General features: G+C 63.0%; 1 protein-coding gene across 3 annotated transcripts in view; it reads left to right on the top strand.

Annotated features, from left to right (window-relative positions):
- The window catches only part of LOC113209588 (nucleolar protein 4-like), a 25,645-nt gene that overhangs the window by 9,737 nt on the left and 4,624 nt on the right, over nucleotides 1-11,284 (top strand). For 2 of the 3 annotated variants that reach the window (XM_052267275.1, XM_052267274.1), the window contains one exon: nucleotides 3,473-3,569. In XM_052267275.1, coding sequence (XP_052123235.1) covers nucleotides 3,473-3,569 — 97 coding nt within the window. Of the gene's footprint in view, nucleotides 1-565; nucleotides 663-3,472; nucleotides 3,570-11,284 lie in introns of all 3 variants that reach the window. The other variant, XM_052267276.1, reaches the window with a different exon arrangement.

The following is an 11,284-nucleotide window of genomic DNA, read 5'->3' as shown; positions in this document are numbered from 1 at the left end:
AACAGTAACATTCACTAGTATGGCCTAGGAGAAAAGAAATAGAACATGGGAGTGAGTCAGATAATGCGATGACTAATGACAGAGATATAGAAATAGAAAATTCAACATTAGCAGAAGCGAAAAATTTACTATTTTCATATTATTCATTGGGCGCAGTATTTTTTTTTTATTTCTCAGACAAGGCAAAGACGGAGGGGAGGGAGGGGCGAGGAGGAGGAGGGGGGAGGAGATCTGCGCCTCTCATTACGAGGGTGCGGTTACGCTGCAAAGAGCCTGGCTGAAAGGTGCGGCCGCCACTACATCTCTCCGGTTCTCTCTCTCTCTTGCTCCACCCCCATTCGTTCCTAGCCCTCATCCCCCTCATTTCCGCCTTTCTCCGTTTATAGCTCTCTTCTTCCTCTCTAATTTCTAAGCGTGCACACACAAGCCTTGTCTCACAAGGGCGTTTACAACACAGAATCGACGCGACGACACTTCACGGATCCGGACCGGTGTAGCACGTTCTAACACATTGCACCCCTGCGAGCTGCATGTTTGTAACGTTGCCTCTCTTTTGTGTTTGCAGTCCGTCGGCGCCAGTAACGGCCCCGTCTCCTTCGTCACGCACCAGGAGAAGTTTTCGCCCGTCGAGGCGGACGCCGCGGACGACGACCACTTTGGAGGTAAGCAAGCAGGTGATGGTGACCCCCTCGGCCTGTGCCCTGTGCCCTGTGATTGACGCTGCCACGGGCGCCGGCCGGCACCACCGCCACTCCTTTGCCGTTACCTGGCGTTCCCCCCTGCTTAATTATTTGGCGCGCGCTCGCGGCAGCGGCAACGGGGCGTCCACGGCCACGGCGTAGCGTGCGGCCCGCGCTCCCCCTGCAGACAGAGAGAGACAACGCGAGAGAGGGAGCAGGAGAAGAGGAGAAAGGGAAAAGGGGGAAGGGGAGAGGAAGAGAGAGGGAGGGAGAAAGGGGAGCGAGAAAGAGAGGGCGGGGATGCTGGGGTGTGCTTGTGCGCCGTATAATGCGAGTGCTATCGGACTGGGGGGGAGGCGCGGCAGAGGGATGGGGAGGATAAAGGACCCAAGGGGTGCGGGGCCGCAGAGGCGCGCGCAAGAGAGAGGGAGAGAGAGAGAGAGAGAGAGCGGGGGTGGTAGGGGTGGATTGATTGATTGTTGGTTTCGTAAAGCGACCAAAGTTGTGCGGGAGTTGAGTTTGGACCGCGTTGAACCCAGTCAGCCGAACACGACGCGGAGGGGTTTGAGAGGAGGGTGGGGCGCTTGTAGGAGGGGGCGAGCGCGCGCCTGATAGGAGGGGTTGGGGGCACCTGTCAGAGGGCCACCGGCGCCAGGGCGCGGGGGTGTTGTTCGGAGGGGCCGACCCAGGAGTCCCGCAGAGTCCGCCCTGTTGAAATTTAACGACCACTTTGCCAGCGCATATCGCAAATAACGCCCCCGCCGCCCCTCCGCCCGAACCACCCTGCTGCGGAGAGAGGGGTGAGGAGGGAAGAACCAGCCGAGGCCAGGCTGACTCCTCTTGAAACAATTTTTACATTTCTGTTGTTCCCCTCGTCCTCCTCTCACCCTCCACACAGGGCTGCCGGGGCCCTGCCGACATTATTTATCCGAGTGGGCAGGAGGCGGGGTGGGGCGAGGGTGGGCGAGGTAGGGGGTGGGGCGGGGACGGGGCAAAGAGGAAAAGGGGCGCCCAGTTGTGGCAGCAGCAGTGTTGTTCTTGCTGCTCGCGCTTCACTTGTCACCACTATGTATGCATGATGGCCGCACTGGGGAAAAATAACAACACGAGGATGAACAGCGCGGGCCCAGAGAGCGGGCCGGCCGAGCGGGCGGCTCTGTCTGTCCCGCCCCCGCCGCGGCCCGCCACGCCCTCCGCCCTGCGACTGCAATCTGCATACCTGCATATTTCTAAGCGCATAGCCCTCCCTGTGCGCACTGCCTGCCCCGGGCGGGGTGGGTGGCGCCGCCAGGGACATGGAAGGGTGGTGAATGGCCGTTGGGAGAGGGGGAAGGGGAGTGTGGGAGAGGGCTGACTGTTCGGCTCGGTGATGAATGTGGCACACTCACCGTGCGCTGGAGTGGAAGGAGCCACACGGCCCCGCCACGCCCCGCCACGCCCCGCCACGACGCTATCCGATCAGGGGGTTTGGTACTGCAGCCACAGACCGACCCGACCCGGCCGGGGAGGGCCTCACCGCGCCGTGCCGCGCCACGCCCCCCGCAGACTGACATTTCCAAACTTGGCTCCCACAACTTGGGTCTGCCGGCTGCTGGTGCGGTCCCGTATCAGCTGGAGGGTGGGGTCGGTGGGCGCCCCCCACCTTCCCCCGCGGAGGCCCTGCGCGATAGCTGCCGCTGCGGCCGGGGCCGAGGCCGGGGCCCATCCCATTCCATATCCATCCGACGTGAGCCGCCCATAGGATCGCCGGCCGTGAGCGATGGGCGCGGCGAGGGCAAGCAACACGGATAGAAGAAGATGGAGGGCGGGCGCGGCGGCGGATAGAGAGCGGTTAGAGAGAGGGAGAGGGATGGTGGAGCTTGGGGTAGGGCGGCGAGCGCCGAGCCCCCGAGCCGTCCGAGCCGAGACACCGCTTCATCCCCGATTCAAGGCAGGCGTGCTCAGACGGCCGCGCGGCGCCGCGCTGGCCTCGGCTGCGGGCGCAGCCTTGGGGTGGCCACGCCTCGCCGCCGTGGCGTGGCCGGGATCAACAGGTAGACACGGCACAACGGCGGCGCCCCCGACACACCAGACCAGCCGGACACTGGCCCCTCCGCACACTGGGGGAAATTCAAGTGCACCGAATGTCGCTCGGTTGTAGGACGAATGAAGGACTTTTCGAGTGCTATGAGAAACTGGAGAATCGGATTCGCAAAACGGCGGGGAGGCGGAGGTTGCCGGTTGCCGGAGTGGTAGGTCGGATGACAGTCTCGGCTCGATGGCGCCAGTCGTATGCGGAACATGAACATCACCGTAGCAGCAGCAGCAGCAGCAGCAGGGGCGGCAGCGAAGCCTCAAGCCTCCGTGCTGCGCCCTCTGAGCGTCGGGGATTATGGAGTCAAAGTCAAGTCGAGTCGAGCCGTGACACGTGGGGGAGGGAGGGGGAGGGAGGGGCGAGGAGGAGGAGGGGGGAGGAGATCTGCGCCTCTCATTACGAGGGTGCGGTTACGCTGCAAAGAGCCTGGCTGAAAGGTGCGGCCGCCACTACATCTCTCCGGTTCTCTCTCTCTCTTGCTCCACCCCCATTCGTTCCTAGCCCTCATCCCCCTCATTTCCGCCTTTCTCCGTTTATAGCTCTCTTCTTCCTCTCTAATTTCTAAGCGTGCACACACAAGCCTTGTCTCACAAGGGCGTTTACAACACAGAATCGACGCGACGACACTTCACGGATCCGGACCGGTGTAGCACGTTCTAACACATTGCACCCCTGCGAGCTGCATGTTTGTAACGTTGCCTCTCTTTTGTGTTTGCAGTCCGTCGGCGCCAGTAACGGCCCCGTCTCCTTCGTCACGCACCAGGAGAAGTTTTCGCCCGTCGAGGCGGACGCCGCGGACGACGACCACTTTGGAGGTAAGCAAGCAGGTGATGGTGACCCCCTCGGCCTGTGCCCTGTGCCCTGTGATTGACGCTGCCACGGGCGCCGGCCGGCACCACCGCCACTCCTTTGCCGTTACCTGGCGTTCCCCCCTGCTTAATTATTTGGCGCGCGCTCGCGGCAGCGGCAACGGGGCGTCCACGGCCACGGCGTAGCGTGCGGCCCGCGCTCCCCCTGCAGACAGAGAGAGACAACGCGAGAGAGGGAGCAGGAGAAGAGGAGAAAGGGAAAAGGGGGAAGGGGAGAGGAAGAGAGAGGGAGGGAGAAAGGGGAGCGAGAAAGAGAGAGGGAGGGAACGAGGGAGAGAGGGAAGTCCAAGCGCGCGCCCCTCTCGCCGTGTACGCCCCGACCACCCGACCCTCTTTCACGTTTTGTTGCTTTTTTGTTTAATTATTCCTCCTTGGTCCCCACCCCGCCCGCCCCTGCGCCCGCGCGCAAAGAAGGGGGGGAATTATTCCGTCGCCGGCCAGCTTTTGCCCTTTGGCCTTCTCTCCTTTTGCTCCCCCCGAGTCAAGCGCGCCGCGCGCTCCGCTCCGCTCGCGGCCCCGGGATTTCATATCTGTGTCGACTCTCTTTTCGACCCCGCCCGGTTAGGGGCTCGACCAAAGTAAAATGAAAGGTCGGCGGCGCGGACTCGTGGAAGACAACAGAAAGCAGAAGCAAGAAGCACCAACAATAACAGCGACCACACCGGGCCAGGAGGCCAGGAGCGGGAGATTCGAACCCCAAAACAACGACACCGCGAGGGGAAAGGGGGTGCGGTCCGGAATGGGGGCTGCTGGGCTGCTCGTCCCGCCCGTTTGCCGTCATTGTCATCGTCCTCCCGGATGTCCTGGATTCAGCCGCGTGGGGCATAGGCTCCCTCTCAGGGTGCTGGTCGGACGTCCTTGCTGTTTCTCTCTTGCTCTTTTTTTGCCGCCCCCCCCCCCTTTCGGCCGTGCTACTTTTCTTGCGCGGCGTGGCGCCGCCCCCAAGTCATGGCCCTGCCGCTCAGCCCGCACACCGCCGTGTCAGTTGCTCAAAGGAGGAGGCTGTGGGGATGAAGGCTGAGGGACCGCAGCAAGGGAGAGCAGGGCGAGCTCGCGAGCGCCGGCCTCGTGCCGGATGGATTATTCATCGGGAAATGGGTAGAAAAGGGCAGAAAGGGGGGCGGGAGCCGAGCGCCGCCGGCACGACACAAGAGCAGCCGGAAGTGTCGAGCTCAACTAACCGCCGCGCTCTGGCCACGCCGCCGCCCCCAAGGCCCGCCCCCGCGCTGCTCCGCCTTACCGAAAAGTTTCGCATGATAAAATCAGCGAGGAAATTAATTATTAATTGGTAGTCGCCCGCGGGGGAGCGGAGGAAAGCGGAAACGAGGAGGAAGTGGCATGGTTTGGTTACACGGCCGGGTGGGGGGAGGGGTCGCGCGGGCAGTGACTGGGCCAACCATGACCTCACCAACATCGTTGAGCGTTTCGGGCAGGGAGGAGACGAAAAGAAGTGACAAAGCGTGAAATACCACTTCTGAAATAACATTATCGGCAACTAACGAAAGTGGTGACTCATAACAGGCTATTCGAAACGGAACGGAAGGTTATGTCTGCTGGTTCCGGATCAGTTTTGTCACTTTGCACTTTTCCCTTTCGATTGGCGAAGTACCATAATAGGCCTTTCCACTACCGACTGGCGATCGCCAATAACGACAATGAAAAGTCAGTTTACAAGACGCACTTACCTGTGACATTGCCAGAGATGAGCAGGACGAAGCAGCCAACCAACGGAATGGGACGGACGGACGGACAGCGACGTGACGTGACGCGCCGAGCAGCCAAGGGCGACTGACACCAGTGGCGAGCGCGTCGCAGTGGTACCAACATAACAGTAACATTCACTAGTATGGCCTAGGAGAAAAGAAATAGAACATGGGAGTGAGTCAGATAATGCGATGACTAATGACAGAGATATAGAAATAGAAAATTCAACATTAGCAGAAGCGAAAAATTTACTATTTTCATATTATTCATTGGGCGCAGTATTTTTTTTTTATTTCTCAGACAAGGCAAAGACGGAGAGAGGGCGTGACCCGGAGTGGGTGTGGATGGACTTCTGGACGGCTCCCAAGGAAAATGTTTTTCTCACTAAGATCTCATTCAGACCTCTGAGGTCACGATTCCTTGCACTTTTGAGGTCACCAGTGAGATCACGAGTGCAAGAATCGTGACCTCGTAAGTCATAAAGAGGTCACAACGAGGCCTTCGTGAAAAATACACTTTCCTTGGGCGCGGCCCGCTGGGCCTCTGTCCCACACTTGAAGAGGGAGGCAGTGTGCAAGTGCAGAGACGTACAGGGAGCTCCCTCCGCCTTGAGGCCCGCCGTGGGACCGAACTCGCTGAAGAGTCTTTATATGGGTCACGCGGCCCACCTGGAGCTCCCGCGGGGCTCCCGGGCGGGCAGGTGGTGGATCCCGAAGGCTGCCGTAGGGCGGGCGTGTCGGCCCTGCCACTCTCCCCACCGAGCTCCTTTCTCTCCATCTCTCCCCCTCTCTCCACCCTCCCCCTCTCCTGGCGGGCCCTACAACTGCCACCGCCTGAAAACAGACCACAACGCCCCTTTTCAACCCCTTCTGTAGGCCCGGGGGCCGCTCTCCTAATTCCTGCAGATCCCTCCTCCCCACCCCACGGCTCGCCCCACCTCCCGCCGCGCACGTCCCTGGAAATCACTCATGAAGCCCTCCAGAGAACTCCCCCCGGCCCGGCCGGCTCCCGCCCCTCCCGCCTCTCTGCTCACCACCCTCCCTCCTGGTCCCGGAGTAATTAATTTTTATTCGCGCTCGCCAAAGTTCTGTTTGCGAAGGTCGGCCTCGCTTTTCCGCTCGGCAGCAGAGCACAAGCCAGGGCGGCGGAAGGGCGGAGCGGCTGGCGGCAGGGGACAACGACGGCGACGGAAAGGGGTCTGTGAGGTGCAAGGTAGCCTCGCGCGACTTCCCGGAAGCAGAGAGGGACCCAGTTCCAGTCGACGAGTCGACCCAGTCCCCTGATTAAAAGAAGAATGTTCACCCGGTCGCCGATGGCCGGGGGTGCTAACGGCGCCCCCTCCCCCTTCCACGGGGCACCGAAGGGTAAAGTTACGGCCCCTCCACGCCCGCGCGACCCCCGGCGTCCGCTGCGCTGCGGTCCCCCGGCGGGGGAAAGGGAAGGGCGGAGGGAGAACCGCTCAACTCTGGCCGCCCACCTCCCTCGTCAACCGTGGAGGGGGCGTTGCGGGGCGGGAGCGAGGTGGTGGGGGCGTTTGGAAAGGATTAAAATAGGTGGGACGCGGGGAGGGGGGAGGGGGAGCAGCGTGTTATCGCCAGGAGGGAGGGGGCTGCAACCGCACACATAGAGAGAGGCTGGCTGGAGTGGCATACGCCGGGGATGTCGGTGGCGGGGTCGGGCCGGGTGAGGTAGTAGAGCCGGGCGGGGCCGAGTCGCCGGGAGGCAAAAACGCACGCTGCACCCTCCCCATCAGCACCAACCTCCCCACGCAACCCTCCAGCCAGCCGCCTCGGCCCGGCCCGGCCCCACCCCCGCACGCTCGGGCACAATTATAACAATGAGCGGTGATCTCTGTGCGAGACGGGGCCGACGGCATCCCAGCAGCAGCCGTTGTGGGTGTGGGTGTTTGTGTGTGGGGGAGGAAGAGCGAGCGAGAGAGAAAGGGGGTGGGGGGTCAGCAGGGGCAGGGGTGTGTGGCGGTTTCCATGGAAACGACACATGTCAAATGTGCGGGGAAGAAGGGGTTGCAGATGCAATGAGCCCCGCACTGTATCCGGCCCACACGCAAGCTCCCTCTATCTCTCTCTACACACAAACTTACTCGCTCACTCACTCTACTCCCGCACTCACACACAGGCGCGAAGCCCTGCTGGGCGGCGGCGCGGCGCAGCGGTGCGGCAGATCATTAGGTCGTGGAATTATTTAAGAGCCTGACAAGTTCTTGTTTTCCCTGAGCTGGCTCCGGCTGGCTCCGCCCCGGGATATTATTTATTTCGCAGCGGCTCCACCCTCCACCTCTCGCCTTCTCCTCCCTGTCCCTGTCCCTCCCTTTCTCCCCCGTCGCCCTCCCCTCGCTCTCCGCCCTTCCGACCTGCTACATAGCGCCGCTTCAGCGACCCTCGTTTGTTCTGCGAGTGTGTTTCTCACTTCTCGACGCTTTTGCCGCCGCGAGCAGCGCACGGCGCTTTGTCAGGTTAGGTTCCGCGAGCGGAGACCTCGGGGGAAAAGGGAGGAGAGGGTTGGGCACATGGGCACTTCGGGTCTTTTATTTGAAAAACCGCCCGTCAGCCACCGCAGTCGCCCCCGCGTGTGTGGCCACAGACGCGACGCACCAACTCGGCGACGAGAAGCGCTGTATGACGAGCGAGTCTCTGGGTCTGTGCTGTGAGTGAGGGCGCGCGGGTCTGCGAGTCTGAGTGATGGCTAAGCCGATGCGATTGTTGACTCTTCCCTGAGTGATTAATTAAAGCGGGCGACGGTCCACGAAGGAACCAATGGGGATGGGGCGTCCGGCTGGCAGCGGCGGCGCCGGGCGGCGCCCACGTCCACGACCCTCTCCCTCCCGCTCCCTCCCCTCGCCCACGCGAGGAGGCCAGGCGGCCCGAGAGAAAGAAGGCTTAGATGGATGAGGAGAGTAGAAGCAGGGAGTCGTGGAGGGAAGTGCCCCCAGGAATGCTGGCCAGCAGCCCTCCCCTCTCCTTGTTTGTCCTGCTCCTGCTCCCCTTCTCGCCGTCCGTCGTCCCGACCGTCCCCGCGCACCGATGGCCCCGCAGCACGGCCGCGCAGCCGCGCGCTCCCAGCAAACCCCCGATTGTCGCCAGATTCACGACCTACCCCGTCCCGTCCCCGGCTCCGCCTGCCTGCCTTCCATTCTCATCCTCGTCCTCTGCTGCTCCTCCGCCCTTTCTTCCTCCCCTTCGCACCCGCCCTCCGCCGCGCCGCCCAGCACTACAGTATAGTGGCATCCTCGCCCCCGCCCCCCGCAGCGCCCCGCTCTTGGCGCCCTAAACCTGCTGCTGCTGCTGGGAGCCGGGACTGACTTGATGGGCCTGCAGTGGGGGAGGGAAGAGGGAGGACTGGCGGAGTAGGAGAGAGGGAACACTCCATTCAATACAGGTCGGGCGAATTACATCCCTTCACTTGCTTAGCCTGCCAGCAGCTCCGCCTCGCTCCGCCCCCTACTCCCCCGTCTCGCCTCTCTCCATTGTGCCCCCTCGGGGCCTCTAGGGCCCCCGCCTCTGCGCGCCACGCCAGCACGGCCAGCACCCTACCCCCACCCCCGGGACCACCCCTTTCTCGTCCTCTGCCTTTTCGGGGCTTATCTTTGGCGGGGAGGGGCGGGGGCGAACACCAAAGTGGAGGCAGCCCGACCCAGCGCAGCGGAGCGGTCCTCGCCTCGGGGCGGAAAGGGGGAAGGGAGTTGAGGTGAGTAGAGTTAGTTGGGGACGGAGTTTATTCTGTCGTGATACACAGGGGTCCCCTTTCCCTTCGTCATCCCCCACCCCGTTACCCCTTTCTCTCCGCACACAGACAGGCTCACATTCACATCCCCCATCAGCACGGAGGCAGGGTGGTGGTGGTGGCGCAGGGGCAGTGAAATGTGAGGATTTCCATCGGGTTTGCGAGGAGCTGATGTAATGACCTGCCGACGAGATGGGACGCCTGCCCCTCATGCCGCCTACACCCCGCCGCCCAACCCCAACCCTCAGCCCTCAGCCCTCCTCCCCCAGGCCCACACCCCGCACCGCCCGGGTCCGCTTCACTCGATCTCTGTTTCTCCCACTCCCTCTCACCCTGCCTCATTCCCTTCTCTCCCTTCGCCGCCTCCGCTCCGCACCGCTCCCCTTTCTCCTCCCAACCCTTATTCGAGTGACGAGAGGGGAGATTGAGTTCTCTGGAAAAATAAAATGAGGCGTCAAAGCGCGCGCGAAGCCCGAGCCTCTCCTGCAGCCCCCTTTCCCCGCACTCCCCCTTACCCCCCCCCCCCTCCCCCGGTGCCCAGAGCGCCGCCCTGCTTGCCGTCGTTTTTCACCCCTCCGTGTTCTTCTCCGCCCGCCCACCCGGCGCCTTCTATAACTTTACTCCCTTTAATTTGCACCGCTGCCCCCTCTGCGCCGGCCCCGCCCCCGTGCGGCCTTGTGGATTAGAGTGGGGGAAGCGAGGGGCAGGACGAGTGGGGCGGTGGGGGGAACAAAGTGACCAAGTGGATTGGGGAGTGTGGGGGAGGTCGGAGGGGTAAGTCGGGAAGTCCAGTCCACTTGCAAGCGGGAGGTAGCACCGCCGGTTGCGGGGGTTGTAGGCGGTGGTGCGGGGCGAGGGCTGAATGTAGGCCACACACCCCCACTTGGGCCACATCATTTATGAACGTCCCCAGGCCAACGACGGCAGCGAGTAGGGAGTGTAGGGCGGGGCGCGGGGTGGGCGCGGGGTGGGCGCGGGGTGAGCGGAGGAAGCTATAGGGCCCACCGAGGGAAAGAGAGGAGGGAAACACAACAGAGGGCGAGAGCAGTGAGAGCAGTGAGAGCACCTGCTCGCTTTTTGCGCACAAAGCGGAGCAGAGTGGAGTCGGGGGCGGGCGGGGCGGCGCGCGGGCGGGGCGGCGCGGGGGCGGGGCGGGAGCTCAGCCGTGTTGCAGAAGGGTGTAGGAGGGAGGAGGAATATGCCGGTAGAAGGAGGGAGAGATATCCGCAGAAATAATGTGGCAGCAGCCAGACGAGAAAGAGAGAGTGGGGCTCGGGATGGAGCCGGGGGAAGGGGTGGCCGCGGGAGTAGATCCGCGCGGCGGGGGGTGCGGCGGGGCGAATGCGGGGGTGGCTCCGGCTCCCTTTGGCGATGATGTACCCCCACCCTCCGAGGTGCGCCCGGTTTGAGGAGGGGGTGGGGGAGGGTTGGAGCCGGAGGGGAGGGTGGCGCGCCAGGACGCCGGAACGGAAGCCCATTACTGTAGCTTCTCTTTTCCCCAGATCCCTTTGCGCCCCCTCGCACGGCGCTCTGCTGGTGCGCCGCCTGGCAGTTGGCAGTGTCCGCCCGCGCCGCCCCCGCCGCCCCCAGCCCCGCACCGCTGCGGGTGTACAAGACACGGGGGAAGTCCTCGGCCGACCCCGGAAACAAAGCCTTGGCCCGGACCGCGACGAGGAGCGTGTTGTGCGGAGGCTAACTTGAGACCTCGGGCTGCTTAGGCGTTAGGCCACGGCGGTGTGGAGTGGAGTGGCGCCACCTCCCTGACCAAGGCGCTTCACGCCTCACCCCGCCGCCGCGCCTCGAAGGGGTTGCAGATGCAATGAGCCCCGCACTGTATCCGGCCCACACGCAAGCTCCCTCTATCTCTCTCTACACACAAACTTACTCGCTCACTCACTCTACTCCCGCACTCACACACAGGCGCGAAGCCCTGCTGGGCGGCGGCGCGGCGCAGCGGTGCGGCAGATCATTAGGTCGTGGAATTATTTAAGAGCCTGACAAGTTCTTGTTTTCCCTGAGCTGGCTCCGGCTGGCTCCGCCCCGGGATATTATTTATTTCGCAGCGGCTCCACCCTCCACCTCTCGCCTTCTCCTCCCTGTCCCTCCCTTTCTCCCCCCGGCCTCCCCGCTCTCCGCCCTTCCGACCTGCTCTGCTACATAGCGCCGCTTCAGCGACCCTCGTTTGTTCTGCGAGTGTGTTTCTCACTTCTCGACGC

The sequence above is a fragment of the Frankliniella occidentalis genome, unplaced genomic scaffold (genome assembly GCF_000697945.3).
Source record: "Frankliniella occidentalis isolate FOCC.00 unplaced genomic scaffold, Focc_3.1 Scaffold49, whole genome shotgun sequence".
NCBI lineage: Eukaryota > Metazoa > Arthropoda > Insecta > Thysanoptera > Thripidae > Frankliniella > Frankliniella occidentalis.
The sequence above is the reverse complement of the archived record's forward strand: the minus strand, read 5'-3'. Positions and strand labels throughout refer to the sequence as shown.